The 17,793-nt window shown below is 43.9% G+C and overlaps 1 protein-coding gene across 9 annotated transcripts in view; it reads right to left on the bottom strand.

Moving 5' to 3' along the window:
• Positions 1-17,793, bottom strand: part of CCDC88A (coiled-coil domain containing 88A) — a 320,350-nt gene that overhangs the window by 115,328 nt on the left and 187,229 nt on the right. For all 9 annotated transcript variants that reach the window (XM_063918618.1, XM_063918617.1, XM_063918621.1 and 6 more), the window contains exons 7-8: positions 16,755-16,895; positions 2,731-2,900 (exon numbers count right to left, since the gene is read on the bottom strand). In XM_063918618.1, the coding sequence (XP_063774688.1) occupies positions 2,731-2,900; positions 16,755-16,895 (311 nt within the window). The remainder of the gene's footprint in view (positions 1-2,730; positions 2,901-16,754; positions 16,896-17,793) is intronic.

Below are 17,793 nucleotides of genomic sequence, written 5' to 3'. Positions count from 1 at the left end.
GTAGGTAACTGGGATCAGTATGAAATACCTACAATCAAAATCCCGACAGTCAAAATTCCGTGAACAATTGACCGATGGTCAAAATCCCGACAAGGTCAAAATCCCGGCACGGTCAAAATCCCAACATTTAAAATGTGGGCAGGTCAAAAGGTCGACAAGAGTTTTTCATTGTTTTTAGGTGTTTATGTCGACGTAGATTGTTATGGACACCGTATAAGTGTACCGCGTCCCCTCGCATGGCTCACTGCGCTCACAATGCTGCGCTCGGCACACTATTATATTCCCCCTACAGGTCCACTGAGATAGTAACGTATGAACAATCATGAAAAACTCATGTCGACTTTTTGACCTGTCGACATTTTAAATGTCGGCATTATGACCATGTTTGTATTTTAAATGTCGGTATTTTGACCATGTCGGGATTTTGACCGCCGGTCAATGCTTGTCAGTATTTTGACCGTCGGGATTTTGACTGTAGGTAAATTGACCGCATCCCGGGTGACTATTACACTTTAAAATAGACTACTATGGAGGGGATATGAAAGGAAAAGCCAAAGAGTTAAAGTATATGAAAAATAATAAAATAAAAATAAAAGCTATTCAAGGTCATCTGGGAGACAGACGCATGATGTAAGAGGAATACATCGCTGGCTTCTACAGAACAAACAAGGCTTTTTCAGTACAAGGAATAGCAGTGGGGGGCTGATTACAAGAGTGTAACTCATTTATGGCTTACGGGTAAAGCTGCGAGCACGCTTAGCCCGCCGAGCATTACAGGAACCAGATCTGAAAGGGTGAGATTTTGAAAAGAAGGAATAATCTGGCGCTCGTTTACATGTCTAATTACAGGTTTTTATCTCCAGACTATGAAGGCCTGCACCAAATTACGAGGAGCACATTGGCGTTATATGTTTAGGCTATCTATTAAGTGTCAATCAACATAATAACTGCAATCTTCAGGCTAATTTACCAAGTGCAGCTGTGTGCAGAATGTGTGGGGAGGGCCTCTAACTGCAGCACAAGAGCAACGGCTCCAAACTGTTCATTACTGTGAGATCTTCACAGCCATCTCACCAAGGGGTAAATTTACTAAGATGGGAGTTCTATTTAAGATGGGATGTTGTCCATAGCAACCAATCAGATTCTACTTCTCATTTATCTGACACCTTATAGAACATAATACCTGGAATATGATTAGTTGCTATGGGCAACATCCCATCCTAAATAAAACTCCCATCTTAGTAAATTTACCCCCAAGTATCCACTCAAAAAGCAGTCATATTTATTACCGCTAAATGCACATTTAACAAGTAGTCAAGTTAAATCTAAAATACAAGAAGTTAGGAGTCGCCTCTTTACAACATTTACATGAACGTTACAATTATATACAAGTTCTGCCTGTATTAAAGAGTAATTAGTTACAAACACAGTATGTGTATCAGAGCTCCCACATTTGAACAATATTACAGACTTTTCATGGAAAACGGTTTCTTGTTCCTGGATATTGTGCGTGCTGGTGGTGCTGTTGCTTTTGCAGTTTAGGAAAACAATAGTAACAAGGCTGTAAATACCAGTTGTCCAGGATGTCACTCGAATGGGGCGCCGGCTGGGGGAGGGGGGGGGGGGGGGAGTTTATCTCAGCCACCCACAAAATTTTTAACCTCTGGAGGCTATTTCTAAATTACCCCAACCTTGCTTTCCATCAAAGCTCCATGATGTTGTGGCCCAACGCTGCTGAATAGAAGTTTTAGTGAGTAAAGTACTATACTTTGCAGGGGATACCAGACTCCCAAGATACAGTAGAGAGTGTTGGAAGGAACAGAAAGACTACTGGTATTTTGTGAAAACACAAAGTTGTCTGAGGGACAAAAAGTGTAATATTGGCAAATGCATATATATATATATACAAAAAAAAAAAAAAATATGGAAAAGTGGGCTCAACACGTGAGTGAGAAAATCTTCAGGAGCGAAGGGATTACAGAAGGTTAAGCACCACCTGGATAGGCAGATCAAAGTTAGATAGAGACCACTCAGATAGTGGGATTAAGAGCTCCTTATATGAGAGGGGGGCCCTCCCCTCTTCCTTCCTACTCTGGTGTATGCACAGTGAAAACTATGGCATTGTGCATGAGCCACCTGTGCATGCTCGTATCTCCTGCAAAATCGTAATGGTGCCACTTGCCTGGTGATTTTTATACTGCACATGCTCCTCACAAGGTAAGTATATTCAACGGGTGCAGGGTGTGCAGTATGATCCCTCTTTGACTCAGTAGTATATCTGTAGTATGCATTGTAACTCTATATTCAAGATACTATATTCTATAGTAGTATTGTATGTTTATTATACTATAGGGAGAAATGTATCAAACAGTGGAGAAGTTGCCTGTAGCAATCAATCAACTTCTACCTATCATTTTGTAGAATGCACTTGATAAATGCTAGCTAGAAGCTGATTGGTTGGGTAATTTCACCACCATCCTCCATAATTCCTATAGCGCTTGGTATGTCCTTAGTGCTTGAAGTGAGCTCCTGCCCACAGTATATATTTATTATATATCTGATCCACAAGTAAAATGAGCTCTCTGGAATGATAAATGGGTCTTTAGAAAACATCTGTTTATAGAATAAAATAAAAATAAAAAAAATCTATGTTTTTTTTTCTTCCATTGCTTGTAAGCGTATAGTACGGCTATAAGAACCTGAAAGCTCCTCATGTACACCAGTACTCACAGCTCCTGTCGGAGGCGTCTGATTTTTGCCTTGGCGTCTGCCAGCTCCACTGACAGGTGCTGTCTGCTCTCTGTTCGCCTCATGCCCGGGGATCCGGAGGGAGACTGGGCTGATACAGGCAGAGGTGTGAAGTGGAGAGAGTCCCTCTCCTCTGTCAGCTCGATAATTGTCTGGAACAAGTGAGACAAACGGGACCATAGTAAACATAACACAATACATTAGCAAATTATTACATATATGACGCTTCATTGAAAACCTGCAAAATGCAATCTATTGTGTGTACAACACGCACCAAAGATAAGTACGTTGTACTGTGCTCTAACATTTGAAATGTGACATTAAAATTTTACAACATAATGGTTAGAATGAGCTAGTAACCAAATATTCATCCTACCTTTAATCATTAAAGTTTAATGTGATTTTCAGGCAATAAAAACAAATGAACAGTGGGCCAGCCCATACAGAGGTGATTCAGTAGACTTAGGGGAGTATTTATCAAAGCTTGTCAAGACCTAAAAATTGTGAGAAATAAAGTACCAATCAATCAGCTCCTGTCATTTTTCAAACACAAACTGTAAAATGTAAATTTTAAAATGTAAATTAGTAGCTGATTGGTTAGTACTTTATAGCTCACAATTTTCTCTCTCTTCATACATTGATAAGTAGAGTCTAAGGGGAATATTCAATTAGTGTCGGATCCTCTCCAACGCTTCACTATTCAATTTGCGGGACTTTTTTTTAAGCCGAACCGGCATTGTCGAAAACAGGCCTAAAACCTGTCGGAAGCCCCCGGAAATACAACAAAAAAAAAAAGTGGATCCGCAGCTAATCCGCCGCTCCACGTGTTTTCCGACAAGTCGGCTAAACAGCACTGGACTTGAATAGGTCAAATCCTGATTCGACCTAAAAAAGTCGGAAAGTTACATTTTTCCGACTTGTTTGAAATTCCGACAATAATTGAATAGACCCCATGGGGGAAATATAATGGAATACAAATTGCTCAAATCACCAGTTTTCTGTTATATTTCAGGTTGGTTGCAAACCACCAGAAGTATTATTGGGGTGAAAAATTCTGTATTTTACAAACGCAACCACCCATAAATTGTCGTCTGACTTTTATCTATTTCAACAATAAAAATCGCTAAATACATTAATCTTCTCTTACAGAACCCGGAAATTAGGTTGCAGAATCCAAGTCACCCTGAAAATGCTGAGCACTGACCCCATTCTGATTCCCTTGGTCACTGGTTACTAGAGTTAAAGAACAAAACAAAGTGTGCCCTTAAATTGGAATTATTGAGTTAACTGGTACTCTTCCTACTAAAATGTCTTATCAGCCCCCAGTATAAATAATACACGCTTCTGAAATCAGGAGTAAAGGGAATTTTCTGGTTGCTACGATTAGGAGCTTTACGACTTTATATCAATACTTAAACTATATTTGGAGGGGTACCTTAGAATGAGTCCCAGTGGGATCCTGATGAACAGAATTCTGACACATCCCACCGGTAAGTAGTAAGGTTATGCTGTGGGGGAGGTAGGGGATAGGGTGTGGGGGTGAGGAGTTAAAGTTAGGTTACAGGAGGGGGCGGTTAGGGTTAGGCTGCAGGAGGCGTGGGTTAGGGGTCTGGTTAAAATACCGGGATGCGTCGGGATTCTGTTGTTGGTCTTCTGACTGTTGGGATCCTGACGGCCGGGATTTTGTACCGAACCAGTCTGTCTTATGATAAACAGCGATCATAGACAGGACCCTGTATCCAGGTGATTGTATTATCCTGCTTCCTACAGTTTGCTCTGTGTTTTGAAAACCCCTGCCCTTTGATCCCAAAGGAATATTTGAATTCTGAAACATCCTGGGTTTTATTAGAATCTGAATGCACAAGTGCACAGGGCTAGTGGTTCAAAATATTTTATGATGAGCCAAACTGTCAAAGTCATATCAGCATACTCTTCCATATAGGAGAACCCAGGGCCAAATCGTAACCCACTAATTCAGGAAACATACTGTTATGCATATCTTCTCACCCCGTTCTAATAAACGCAATATCAGTGACATAAGGTCTTGGGATCAAGTTATGACTCTTAGTGAAATTTTAAATACAAATGTATTTGGGAGACGCAGGATGGATTTATTTACCCACACCCCTGATGAGGTCATGAGGGCAGATGGCAGAGGTAGGGGAAAATACAAAAATACATTATTCGCTTCCCACAGTGTCAGTCTTACTGGGTCTGGGATTGCCCAGTCCACATCTTTTGATGTTAAACCCCAGGAAACAAAAGGAATTCCTTCAAACAAATGTGATCATTCCCCCCCCCCCCCCCAATTTGATGACTAATATACCCCCCATCAGGAGATCAGTGTGGTGATGATCAATTTCTGACAGGTATCAGAAAAAAATGATTCAACCAATGGGATACATACGATTTACCGTCGGAAGGGATGCCGGCTATCATGATCCAGACAGTAGGATCCCATCTGCCAGAATGCCAGCCGCGGGACGAGCGCTAGAAAGCTCCTTGCGTGCACGGTGGCTCGCTGCGCTCGCCACAGGTTATATTTTCCCCTCTATGGGTGTCGTGGACACCCACAGAGGGAGAGAAGCCTGCGTCGCTGGTATTCCGGCGTCAACATTTCACCACATGTCGGGTTTCTGGCATCTGTATTTTAACCCGTTCCCCAACCGATTTCTGTCTTTCAGGAATATTCTGTTTTTGTTTTTCACATAGCCCTTAGTACACTGCAGTCCAAACAGTTGAGGTACATATGTAGCGATAATTCCCCCCCAAAAAAAGAAGAGAAGCATGTCCTGCGCCCTAGTAGCCGCTCTGTACTAGACTCTCAAGAGCACAACTTCTTGAAACATACACCAATACAAAAAACAAAGGAGTAGTCCACAAGCGCCTCTAGATGAGCAAACAAAGAAACCTCCAGAAGGTTTTCTTCCAGATTTAAACTTTATATTCAGGCATAAAGTCCCCAATATTCATCAATATCTCTATCCTTCCACAGTTAGGATTCGCACCTCAAACTGACCTCCACTCAGTATTGGAAATACATCAAAAGGTATCTTTAACTCTTGCAGATCACTTCCCAACAGGTCAGCTGGACATCAACCCGTCCCTTGTAATTAACACTCACCTCTGGTCTGTTCCCTATGTTCCTTGAACGGTTTCTTTATCGTCACCCCGGTCTCATCCAGATTCCGAATAACGGTCTCAATAGCGCTCTTGTAATAGATGTAATAACTCAGAGGTGTAGGAAAGAACTTTACAAGAAAAAACTTTCACATCAAAGTGATGTCTTTATTCCATAAGTTAAAAAATGTCAGATTAAAAACTAAAACAAACAAATAAAACCTCCACTACGTAGTGTTTGTTCTGCTTTATCCCCTCAGGAACCAAAAGTATTCTATATATGGATCCACAGGCCGTGCACAGGGTTTAAGCAATCAAAGAACAACCTACATAAAATGGAGTCATAAATACAATACCAACGCGTTTCGGATATAGCTATCCTTCCTCAGGGCATATCTCAGAACAAACATGCTGGGCTTTTTATACCCACTGTTACACTCTTATGGTTCCCTCCTCCAATCAGATTCCACATCATAAAATATCCACAAACCAATTATTTGTCATCTGTAATATCAACACTACCAGTGTACTACATTCATATATCCCCAATTTCATATGAAACAAATATATAAACATTTAGAATGTTTATATATTTGTTCATATGAAATTGGGGAAACGCGTTGGTACTGTATTTATGACTCCATCTTATGTAGGTTGTTCTTTGATTGCTTAAACCCTGTGCACGGCCTGTGGATCCATATATAGAATACTTTTGGTTCCTGAGGGGATAAAGCAGAACAAACACTACGTAGTGGAGGTTTTATTTGTTTGTTTTAGTTTTTAATCTGACATTTTTGAACTTATGGAATAAAGACATCACTTTGATGTGAAAGTTTTTTCTTGTAAAGTTCTTTCCTACACCTCTGAGTTATTACATCTATTACAAGAGCCGCTATTGAGACCGTTATTCTGAATCTGGATGAGACCGGGGTGACGATAAAGAAACCGTTCAAGGAACATAGGGAACAGACCAGAGGTGAGTGTTAATTACAAGGGACGGGTTGATGTCCAGCTGACCTGTTGGGAAGTGATCTGCAAGAGTTAAAGATACCTTTTGATGTATTTCCAATACTGAGTGGAGGTCAGTTTGAGGTGCGAATCCCAACTGTGGAAGGATAGAGATATTGATGAATATTGGGGACTTTATGCCTGAATATAAAGTTTAAATTTGGAAGAAAACCTTCTGGAGGTTTCTTCGTTTGCTCATCTAGAGGCGCTTGTGGACTACTCCTTTGTTTTTTGTATTGACATATGTAGCGATGTGTGCATAAATTCTAAGAAATCTAACTAGATTGTTTAGAAATGAAGGACACATTTAGTAAGAAGATGAGAAGAGATGCGACCGTATGAAACACACACAATGAGTAGTCCTTATTGCACAACTAGTCACATTTGCTCTTCAATGGAAAAGTTATTCATATGGTTTTATGCAGAAAACACGTTCATAATATGCTTGGGCAACACTGTAAAGAATTGTGAAGAAGAGATCACTAGCTTATTGCGGTGCAATAACACCTCCACTAATAGTAATTTACACGGCGAAGAGCACAGAGAAGTTAATTGGCTAAACAGCTGCTGTATTACAATGCCCTGTAGACATCCTACTGGATCCTGATCAACTCTCCCCGTGCTGAGGTCTTGTAAATATCTCTGGATTTCCCATAACCCTATGACAAAAATGTACTGCCTTCAGCTTACTATTAAAGTACAGAACATATATGTAACACTTTCCAACACTAATGTTCCCTTAAAACACAGAGAACTAAGGCTAATATAACAGACTAGCAGACCCAGTCTAGAGAGCTTGACATATTTAAATGAAACACCAAGACACTCATGTACTGTAACCTGACGCTTGCTCTGCCCAAATACTTCCTTTTAGGTCCCAAATAGGTTCAACAGTTCTAAAAAAGTTTTCCAAGTTAAAAACAAGAGATGAAATTATAGCAAATATTGTGAGATTTTTAGTGGGAAAAAATAGTAATGAGAAAAGAACTTCCTGAAAAAACTAGGACACGAGAGCCCTATCCCGAAGCTACAGGACTCAGAGAATTACAATTTATGACATTACCGGTAATGGTAAAAATGGACTCCACATAAAGGACCGTCAGCAATACATGGCCAGAAGCCTTCATTTCTGGAACTACGGGTTTTCCTATTTGCATGGCACAAAAAAATATTTGAAGCTACTTTCTTCAGCAATTTTTTTTTGTCAGATATTTGGTAATTATATGGACATCACCTTAAATATAAATGCATTCCATCCACCTGTCAGAAAAGGAGCTTGCAAAAAAAAAAAAAAAACCTGAGGATGTTGAATTACCACGAAACGCATAGGAAAACTACCTTTTTGCAACATCTGATCGATGTTGGATCATTCTGATCAATAATTGTAAAAGTATATCCTTTGAAGGTTTTATTTTCTTTATTGTATTTCCAATCTACTTTTATGACTGCGATGAATCGTAAAAATCGAAAGGGAGGAAACGCTATGCCTGACAAAATATTGCACACAGTCACTACTAAAAATACTGTGCACTGTGTAAAAATCATCTGCACTAAATATATAAAACATTTAATAACTGATCATGAAGATTAATGCAATTTGGTTACCTTCTAATAGCTCTTCTAGTAGTCATGACAACATAATTTTAAAAGTTCATCAAGAAAAATCAACAAGTTTTTACATGTGTCACCGCTCTATAGAAACCTAGAAGAAGGGAAAAGAAAATTCTTCCCATACAAAAAAACTGGTCAGATAGAATAAAGCAAAGAGGGAAGGATGCAGGGAGGTGCTTCTACCCTTATAAAACTAATGTGTGACAGTAGAAGTGTATAGAGGATGTTGTGATCTAGGCTTCTGAAGTTTCCATAAGCTTAAAGGTTGGTTTATTAATGGGATAAGGCAGATGAGGTAGGTTTTTCGCTGAAAGAGAGCCTCCAAAATTTGGGCCTAATTCAGACCTGATCGCTCCTCTGCGAATTTGCAGAAGTTTGCAATCGAATAGTCGCCGCCCAGACAGTGAAAAACCGCCCGTGCAAGTCTGCGTATGTCTTGCGAACATCTTTGCAAATGCCGGTCAGCTGCAAATCCGTTTACAACTCACTTATTATCGAATTATTTTTCCAGTCTGTGCGTAGCCCAGGACTTATGGGCCCTACACACTGGGCGATAATTCTCAAAGATATGAACGATCTCGTTCATTAATGAACGAGATACCATTCATATCTTTGAGTGTGGAGGCACCAGCGATAAACGATGCGCGGCCCCACGCTCGTTCATCGCTGGTGACCAGTCAGCTGTGCATGCAGGCCAATATGGACGATCTCGTCCATATTTGCCTGCACTTCTGCGGAGCCGTGTGACGGGGGGAATGAAGAAACTTCACTCCCCCCGTCACTGCCCCCCCGCCGCTGGGTCTCCCATCGGCCGTATCCGCCGTCGGGCAGCTCGGCGGCGGATCGGTAAATGTGTAGGGACCTTTACTCCTACAGTGCTATAGACTCAGGTTGATCGGGGCCGGAGCTGACGTCACACACCCTACCTGAAACCGCTTGGGAACACCTGCGTTTTCCCTGACACTCCCATAAAATGGCAGTTACCACCCCCAAACGCTCGCTTCCCGTCAATCAGCCTGCGTTTGCCTAGCGATAAAAAACAACGCAGGATTTTTACGATCTGTATGCATGCGCAGTTGATCGATAATCAGCCGCTGTGCAATTTCGCAGAACAGCGATCAGGTCTGAATTAGGCCCTTTATAGGGCTGTGAAGTACTGTGAAGCATTTTGATATTCAGTTTAAGATCAGCTTCTAGGTGTGCTCTATATAAATAACTGTTAATAAAATATCAGGAGTGACAATCATCCAACCACGAATGCGCACATCAGTTGAATCATGTCAATGGTGTACCACTGGATTTCCCAGATCTTTCAGATTCGGACACACTCATGAATGCCCAAACCCAACAGCACAGCAAGCTTGGCTCAAAAGTGGGCACCTTTTACTTGACTGACCAACTCAATTATACAAAAAAAATAGCTTATGTGGTTTGCTGGGTGGCTGCAAATAACTGTCACAGTTTCCAGACCACCCAGCAGGTCACATGTTCCAGGTCACCCAGCAGGTGCACAGGGAGACTTTACAAACTGTCACATTTTCCAGAGCACAGTGGTTATGCACAGTAAATGGCAGGTGGATATTTTGCCACATAACTACAAAAAACAAAGCAACCAATTACAGCGCCGATATTCTTCTGCAAATCTACGGACCAAGAACGTTAATTTGGTATATGATGTGCTCGACATCATAGAAATAATAAGAATTTACTTACCGATAATTCTATTTCTCATAGTCCGTAGTGGATGCTGGGAACTCCGTAAGGACCATGGGGAATAGCGGCTCCGCAGGAGACTGGGCACAAAAGTAAAGCTTTAGGACTACCTGGTGTGCACTGCCTCCTCCCCCTATGACCCTCCTCCAAGCCTCAGTTAGGATACTGTGCCCGGACGAGCGTACACAATAAGGAAGGATTTATGAATCCCGGGTAAGACTCATACCAGCCACACCAATCACACCGTACAACTTGTGATCTGAACCCAGTTAACAGCATGATAACAGAGGAGCCTCTGGATAGATGGCTCACAACAATAACCCGATTTAGTTAACAATAACTATGTACAAGTATTGCAGACAATCCGCACTTGGGATGGGCGCCCAGCATCCACTACGGACTACGAGAAATAGAATTATCGGTAAGTAAATTCTTATTTTCTCTGACGTCCTAGTGGATGCTGGGAACTCCGTAAGGACCATGGGGATTATACCAAAGCTCCCAAACGGGCGGGAGAGTGCGGATGACTCTGCAGCACCGAATGAGAGAACTCCAGGTCCTCCTCAGCCAGGGTATCAAATTTGTAGAATTTAGCAAACGTGTTTTCCCCTGACCAAGTAGCTGCTCGGCAAAGTTGTAAAGCCGAGACCCCTCGGGCAGCCGCCCAAGATGAGCCCACCTTCCTTGTGGAATGGGCTTTTACAGATTTTAGCTGTGGCAGGCCTGCCACAGAATGTGCAAGCTGAATTGTATTACAAATCCAACGAGCAATAGTCTGCTTAGAAGCAGGAGCACCCAGCTTGTTGGGTGCATACAGGATAAACAGCGAGTCAGATTTTCTGACTCCAGCCGTCCTGGAAACATATATTTTCAAGGCCCTGACTACGTCCAACAACTTGGAGTACTCCAAGTCACTAGTAGCCGCAGGTACCACAATAGGTTGGTTCAGATGAAACACTGAAACCACCTTAGGGAGAAAATGAGGACGAGTCCTCAATTCCGCCCTGTCTGAATGGAAGATCAGATAAGGGCTTTTACAGGATAAAGCCCGCCAATTCTGACACGCGCCTGGCCGAGGCCAGGGCCAACAACATGACCACTTTCCATGTGAGATATTTTAACTCCACAGATTCAAGTGGTTCAAACCAATGTGACTTTAGGAACCCCAAAACTACATTGAGATCCCAAGGTGCCACTGGAGGCACAAAAGGAGGCTGTATATGCAGTACCCCTTTTACAAACGTCTGAACTTCAGGAACTGAAGCTAGTTCTTTCTGGAAGAAAATGGACAGGGCCGAAATTTGAACCTTAATGGACCCCAATTTTAGGCCCATAGACACTCCTGTTTACAGGAAATGCAGGAATCGACCTAGTTGAAATTCCTCCATCGGGGCCTTACTGGCCTCGCACCACGCAACATATTTTCGCCAAATGCGGTGATAATGCTTTGCGGTTACATCCTTCCTGGCTTGATCAGGGTAGGGATGACTTCATCCGGAATGCCTTTTTCCTTCAGGATCCGGCGTTCAACCGCCCTGCCATCAAACGCAGCCGCGGTAAGTCTTGGAATAGGCAGGGTCCTTGCTGGAGCAGGTCCCTTCTTAGAGGTAGAGGCCACGGGTCCTCCGTGAGCATCTCTTGAAGTTCCAGGTACCAAGTCCTTCTTGGCCAATCCGGAGCCACGAGTATAGTTCTTACTCCCCTCCGTCTTATAATTCTCAGTACTTTTGGTATGAGAGGAAGAGGAGGGAACACATACACTGACTGGTACACCCACGGTGTTACCAGAGCGTCCACAGCTATTGCCTGAGGGTCCCTCGACCTGGCGCAATACCTGTCCAATTTTTTGTTTAGGCGGGACGCCATCATGTCCACCTTTGGTTTTTCCCAACGGTTTACAATCATGTGGAAGACTTCTGGGTGAAGTCCCCACTCTCCCGGGTGGAGGTCGTGCCTGCTGAGGAAGTCTGCTTCCCAGTTGTCCACTCCCGGAATGAACACTGCTGACAATGCTACCACATGATTTTCCGCCCAGCGAAAAATCCTTGCAGCTTCTGCCATTGCCCTCCTGCTTCTTGTGCCGCCCTGTCTGTTTACGTGGGCGACTGCCGTGATGTTGTCCGACAGGATCAGCACCGGCTGACCTTGAAGCAGAGGTCTTGCTTGGCTTAGGGCATTGTAAATGGCCCTTAGCTCCAAAATATTTATGTGAAGTGATGTCTCCAGGCTTGACCACAAGCCCTGGAAATTTCTTTCCTGTGTGACTGCTCCCCAGCCTCGCAGGCTGGCATCCGTGGTCACCAGGACCCAGTCCTGAATGCCGAATCTGCGGCCCTCTAGAAGATGAGCACTCTGCAACCACCACAGGAGAGACACCCTTGTCTTTGGTGACAGGGTTATCCGCTGATGCATCTGAAGATGCGATCCGGACCATTTGTCCAGCAGGTCCCACTGGAAAGTTCTTGCGTGGAATCTGCCGAATGGAATTGCTTCGTAGGAAGCCACCATTTTTCCCAGGACCCTTGTGCACTGATGCACTGACACTTGGCCTGGTTTTAGGAGGTTTCTGACTAGTTCGGATAACTCCCTGGCTTTCTCCTCCGGGAGAAACACCTTTTTCTGGACTGTGTCCAGGATCATCCCTAGGAATAGAAGTCAGGAGATCGTCCAAGTAAGGGATAACTAAAACTCCCTTCCTTCGAAGGAGTATCATCATTTTGGCCATTACTTTGGTAAAGACCCGGGGTGCCGTGGACAAACCAAACGGCAGCGTCTGAAACTGATAGTGACAGTTCTGTACCACAAACCTGAGGTACCCTTGGTGAGAAGGGTAAATTGGGACATGGAGATAAGCATCCTTGATGTCCAGAAACACCATATAATCCCCTTCTTCCAGGTTCGCAATCACCGCTCTGAGTGACTCCATCTTGAATTTGAACCTTTGTATGTAAGTGTTCAAGGATTTCAGATTTAAAATAAGTCTCACCGAGCCGTCCGGCTTCGGTACCACAAACAGCGTGGAATAATACCCCTTTCCCTGTTGTAGGAGGGGTACCTTGATTATCACCTGCTGGGAATACATCTTGTGAATGGCTTCTGCTGCAGCCTTTTTCCTCTCCCTCTGCCACGGGGCAGAAATGAGGAGTCTTTTGCCCGCTTGCCCTTATGGGGCCTAAAGGACTGCGCCTGATAATACGGCGTCTTCTTATGTTGAGAGGCTACCTGGGGTAAAAATGTGGATTTCCCAGCCGTTGCCGTGGCCACCAGGTCTGTTAGACCTACCCCAAATAACTCCTCCCTTTTATAAGGCGATACTTCCATATGCCTTTTGGAATCAGCCTCACCTGACCACTGTCTTGTCCATAACCCTCTTCTGGCAGAAATGGACAGCGCACTTACTCTTGATGCCAGTCGGCAAATATCCCTCTGTGCATTACGCATATATAGAAATGCATCTTTTAAATGCTCTATAGTCAGTAATATACTGTCCCTATCTAGGGTATCAATATTGTCAGTCAGGGAATCCGACCAAGCCACCCCAGCACTGCACATCCAGGCTGAGGCGATTGCTGGTCGCAGTATCACACCCGTGTGAGTGTATATACATTTTTAGGATATTTTCCTGCTTTCTGTCAGCAGGTTCCTTAAGGGCGGCCGTATCCGGGGACGGTAGCGCCACCTGTTTAGACAAGCGTGTGAGCGCTTTATCCACCCTAGGGGGTGTTTCCCAACGTGCCCTATCCTCTGGCGGGAAGGGGTATGATGCTAATAACTTTTTAGGAATTAACAGTTTTTATCGGGGGAAACCCACGCATCATCACACACTTCATTTAATTCCTCAGATGCAGGAAAAACTACAGGCAGTTTTTTCTCACCCAACATAATACCCTTTTTAGTGGTACTGGTATTATCAGAAATATGTAAAACATTTTCCATAGCCTCAATCATGTAACGTGTGGCCCTACTGGAAGTCACATTCGTCTCTTAATCGTCGACACTGGAGTCAGTATCCGTGTCGGCGTCTGTATCTGCCATCTGAGGTAACGGGCGTTTTAGAGCCCCTGATGGTTTTTGAGACACCTGGACAGGCACAGGCTGAGTAGCCGGCTGTCTCATGTCATCAATCTTTTGTAAAGAGCTGACACTGTCACGTAATTCCTTCCATAAGCTCAGCCACTCAGGTGTCGACTCCCTAGGGGGTGACATCTCCATTACAGGCAATTGCTCCGCCTCCACACCATTTTCCTCCTCATACATGTCGACACAATCGTACCGACACACAGCACACACACAGGGAATACTCTGATAGAGGACAGGACCCCACTAGCCCTTTGGGGAGACAGAGGGAGAGTATGCCAGCACACACCAGAGCGCTATATATATATACAGGGATAACCTTATAGAAGTGTTTTTCCCCTTATAGCTGCTGTTTTATTAATACTGCGCCTAATTAGTGCCCCCCTCTCTTTTTTAACCCCTTTCTGTAGTGTAGTAACTGCAGGGGAGAGCCAGGGAGCTTCCCTCCAACGGAGCTGTGAGAGAAAATGGCGCCAGTGTGCTGAGGAGATAGGCTCCGCCCCTTTTTCGCAGACTTTTTCTCCCGCATTTTTATGGATTCTGGCAGGGGTTAAAATACATCCATATAGCCCTGGGGGTTATATGTGATGTATGTTTGCCAGCCAAGGTGTTTTTATTGCTGCTCAGGGCGCCCCCCCCAGCGCCCTGCACCCTCAGTGACTGCAGTGTGAGGTGTGTATGAGGAGCAATGGCGCACAGCTGAAGTGCTGTGCGCTACCTTGGTGAAGACTGATGTCTTCTGCCGCCGATTTTCCGGACCTCTTCTTGCTTCTGGCTCTGTAAGGGGGCCGGCGGCGCGGCTCTGGGACCGGACTCCGAGGCTGGGCCTGTGTTCGGTCCCTCTGGAGCTAATGGTGTCCAGTAGCCAAGAAGCCCAAGCTGGCTGCAAGCAGGCAGGTTCGCTTCTTCTCCCCTTAGTCCCTCGATGCAGTGAGCCTGTTGCCAGCAGGTCTCACTGAAAATAAAAAACCTAAAACTAAACTTTCACTAAGAAGCTCAGGAGAGCCCCTAGTGTGCACCCTTCTCGGCCGGGCACAAAAATCTAACTGAGGCTTGGAGGAGGGTCATAGGGGGAGGAGCCAGTGCACACCAGGTAGTCCTAAAGCTTTACTTTTGTGCCCAGTCTCCTGCGGAGCCGCTATTCCCCATGGTCCTTACGGAGTTCCCAGCATCCACTAGGACGTCAGAGAAATATCATTCATAAAAGCTGTCCTTCTGCAATGAATATAAAGATACAAGTTTACAAGTACTATAAAGAAAATGGTCTACTGTGCACACAGACTGTCCAGTCTAAAAAGAGGATAACACCCCCCCCCCCCCCAAAACAGTAAGTGGAGAAATATACATCCACTTTATAAAACAGTGCTGGGAACGGGGGATGAGCAAGTGAATGATCTCATTGACTCCATCACTGTCACCTATGTGGTATTGATGAGGAGTGTTCGTGCCCACTACTGTGCTGTCATACTGCAATAACAAGAAGAAGAGAACATCCAAAAGTAGTCAGTGTTGGCCGAGTATCCTTATTTTGAGTACATCCATTTGGGTAACATATTTCTTGGAAAGGACAAAATGTGTCTTGTCCAGCAGAGGATGTAATGAGGATCCTGGCGGTCACCATCCTAATGGTCCCAATACCGGCAGCGGATTCGACGGTCACCAAAATTTGTCTGGATTTTGGCCGCCGGGATTCCACTGGCGGTATTGGGACCGCCCTAGTGAAGTGGGCAGAATGGGAAAACAGAGTTAATCTGTGGTCCCTGCTAATTCCATTGTTTTAGCCCCACCCATATGCAAATTCCCTCCAATCGCAGTTTTCCATGAGGGAGGGACCTAATGACATGATTAGTCTGGCCCCACACCTATTGCCACCCACCTGCTTGTCTTGGAAAGGAAAGCATTAATGTCTGCAAGTATGAATTTTGTACTATTTTATTGACTGTGAGCAAGACTAACTATGGAGGGCTCACTCACGGTCACCTGAGGCCATGTGTCACTGACTAGGCAGGCCATGCTGTACTCTAAATTCACTGCCTCGTCACAAAATATACTACAGAACACAGGTTCTCAAACTCCTTTCTCAGGACCCCAAACAGCTCATGTTTTCCAGGTCACTTAGCAGGTGCACTGGTGTAATCATTACTGGCTGACACATTTTTAAAGATCCACAAGTAAAATTTTCACCTGTGATTCTGTGAGGAGACCTGGAAAACATGCACTTTGTGGGGTCCTGAGGAAGGAGTTTGAGAACCTATGCTTTAGAAAATTATTATACACATGGTTTCCTCTGTGCTGTTTAGGATGCATTTATACTGTGAGGCAATGTTGGTTAGTTTCCCCTGCCATATCTTCTGCACTGAATGTGAATCTGATTGTAGTTTTGTGACATATCCGAGGAAAAGTATAACGAGCAACTCTTCCCGATATAAACATATAAACACACATAAAAGCCAGTGCGGAGCCCCCTCTATGCATACCTCGGACTGTTCGTCTCGCTCGTCCACCAGCCTCTTTAAGTGGAAGGCCGTACTCTTCAATAGAGATTCCAGATCATCCGGGGATAGATCAGCCGGCTCCAGTAACTGCAGGTCCAGCACGTTCTCCGGATTGTGGGTGACCTTCAGGAGATCAGATATCAAACTTTTAATTTTCCCTAAACAAAAACTAATTTCAAATATATAATAAAAAATAGCAGCTTTATGGTTCACCCAAAGCCTATAAAAGTGCTATGAAATCGGAGTGTGAAATGTTTCCCAGATTTGTTCCCAGGTGGAGAGATTCTCTGCGAGCGGAGCACAGGAAGCTCAGGTTATATGCTGGTTTTGTCCCATTAATCGTGGAGAATGAAACAGTTTTACTAGGTTAGACTTCCACAGACAGGAAGGGCAGATGGACAGATCTCTGGCTAGTGAGCATGAAGCAGTAACCCATAGCCTGGATGTGCTTATAGGTGAATATACAACAATGTATTACACTGATCTTAAAAGAGATTTTCATAAACCTAAAAACAGACATCATAGGATGCTTCTATTAAACATACAAAGTCACAGGTGTACTTTCTATTCGGCTTATGATGCAAAAAGAATCTTACAGATCAATGTAGATGATGGTAATAAATACAACCAGAACCATCAATAAGTACATACCCATAAATAGAAGTAGATTTAAAGTACAGTGCAGATGTTTCCATATACAGTCTACCTCAATATGTTTAACATTTCATATCATATTTAGGAGTGTTCATATGCAGACTGAGGATTTAGGACTATCCCATGGAGTTGTAGATGAAGATTTTTTAGAGAGCAGTGCGTGCCAAGCCTCCTCTCTAACACCACCAGGCACTAGGACCCAGAGTTAGCAGGGAGGTGCAACCTCCCTATTAGATGCACTACCGCACATGTGCGACCAGACGCCCTTGGACTGAGAAAGTACTAGCCAATCAGCTCCTGGCATTTTTCAAGCACAGCCTGTAACATGACAGGAGCTTGTACTTTATCTCCATCCAAGGCTTAGTAA

The sequence above is a fragment of the Pseudophryne corroboree genome, chromosome 4, assembly GCF_028390025.1.
Source record: "Pseudophryne corroboree isolate aPseCor3 chromosome 4, aPseCor3.hap2, whole genome shotgun sequence".
NCBI classification, from domain to species: domain Eukaryota; kingdom Metazoa; phylum Chordata; class Amphibia; order Anura; family Myobatrachidae; genus Pseudophryne; species Pseudophryne corroboree.
The sequence above is the reverse complement of the archived record's forward strand: the minus strand, read 5'-3'. Positions and strand labels throughout refer to the sequence as shown.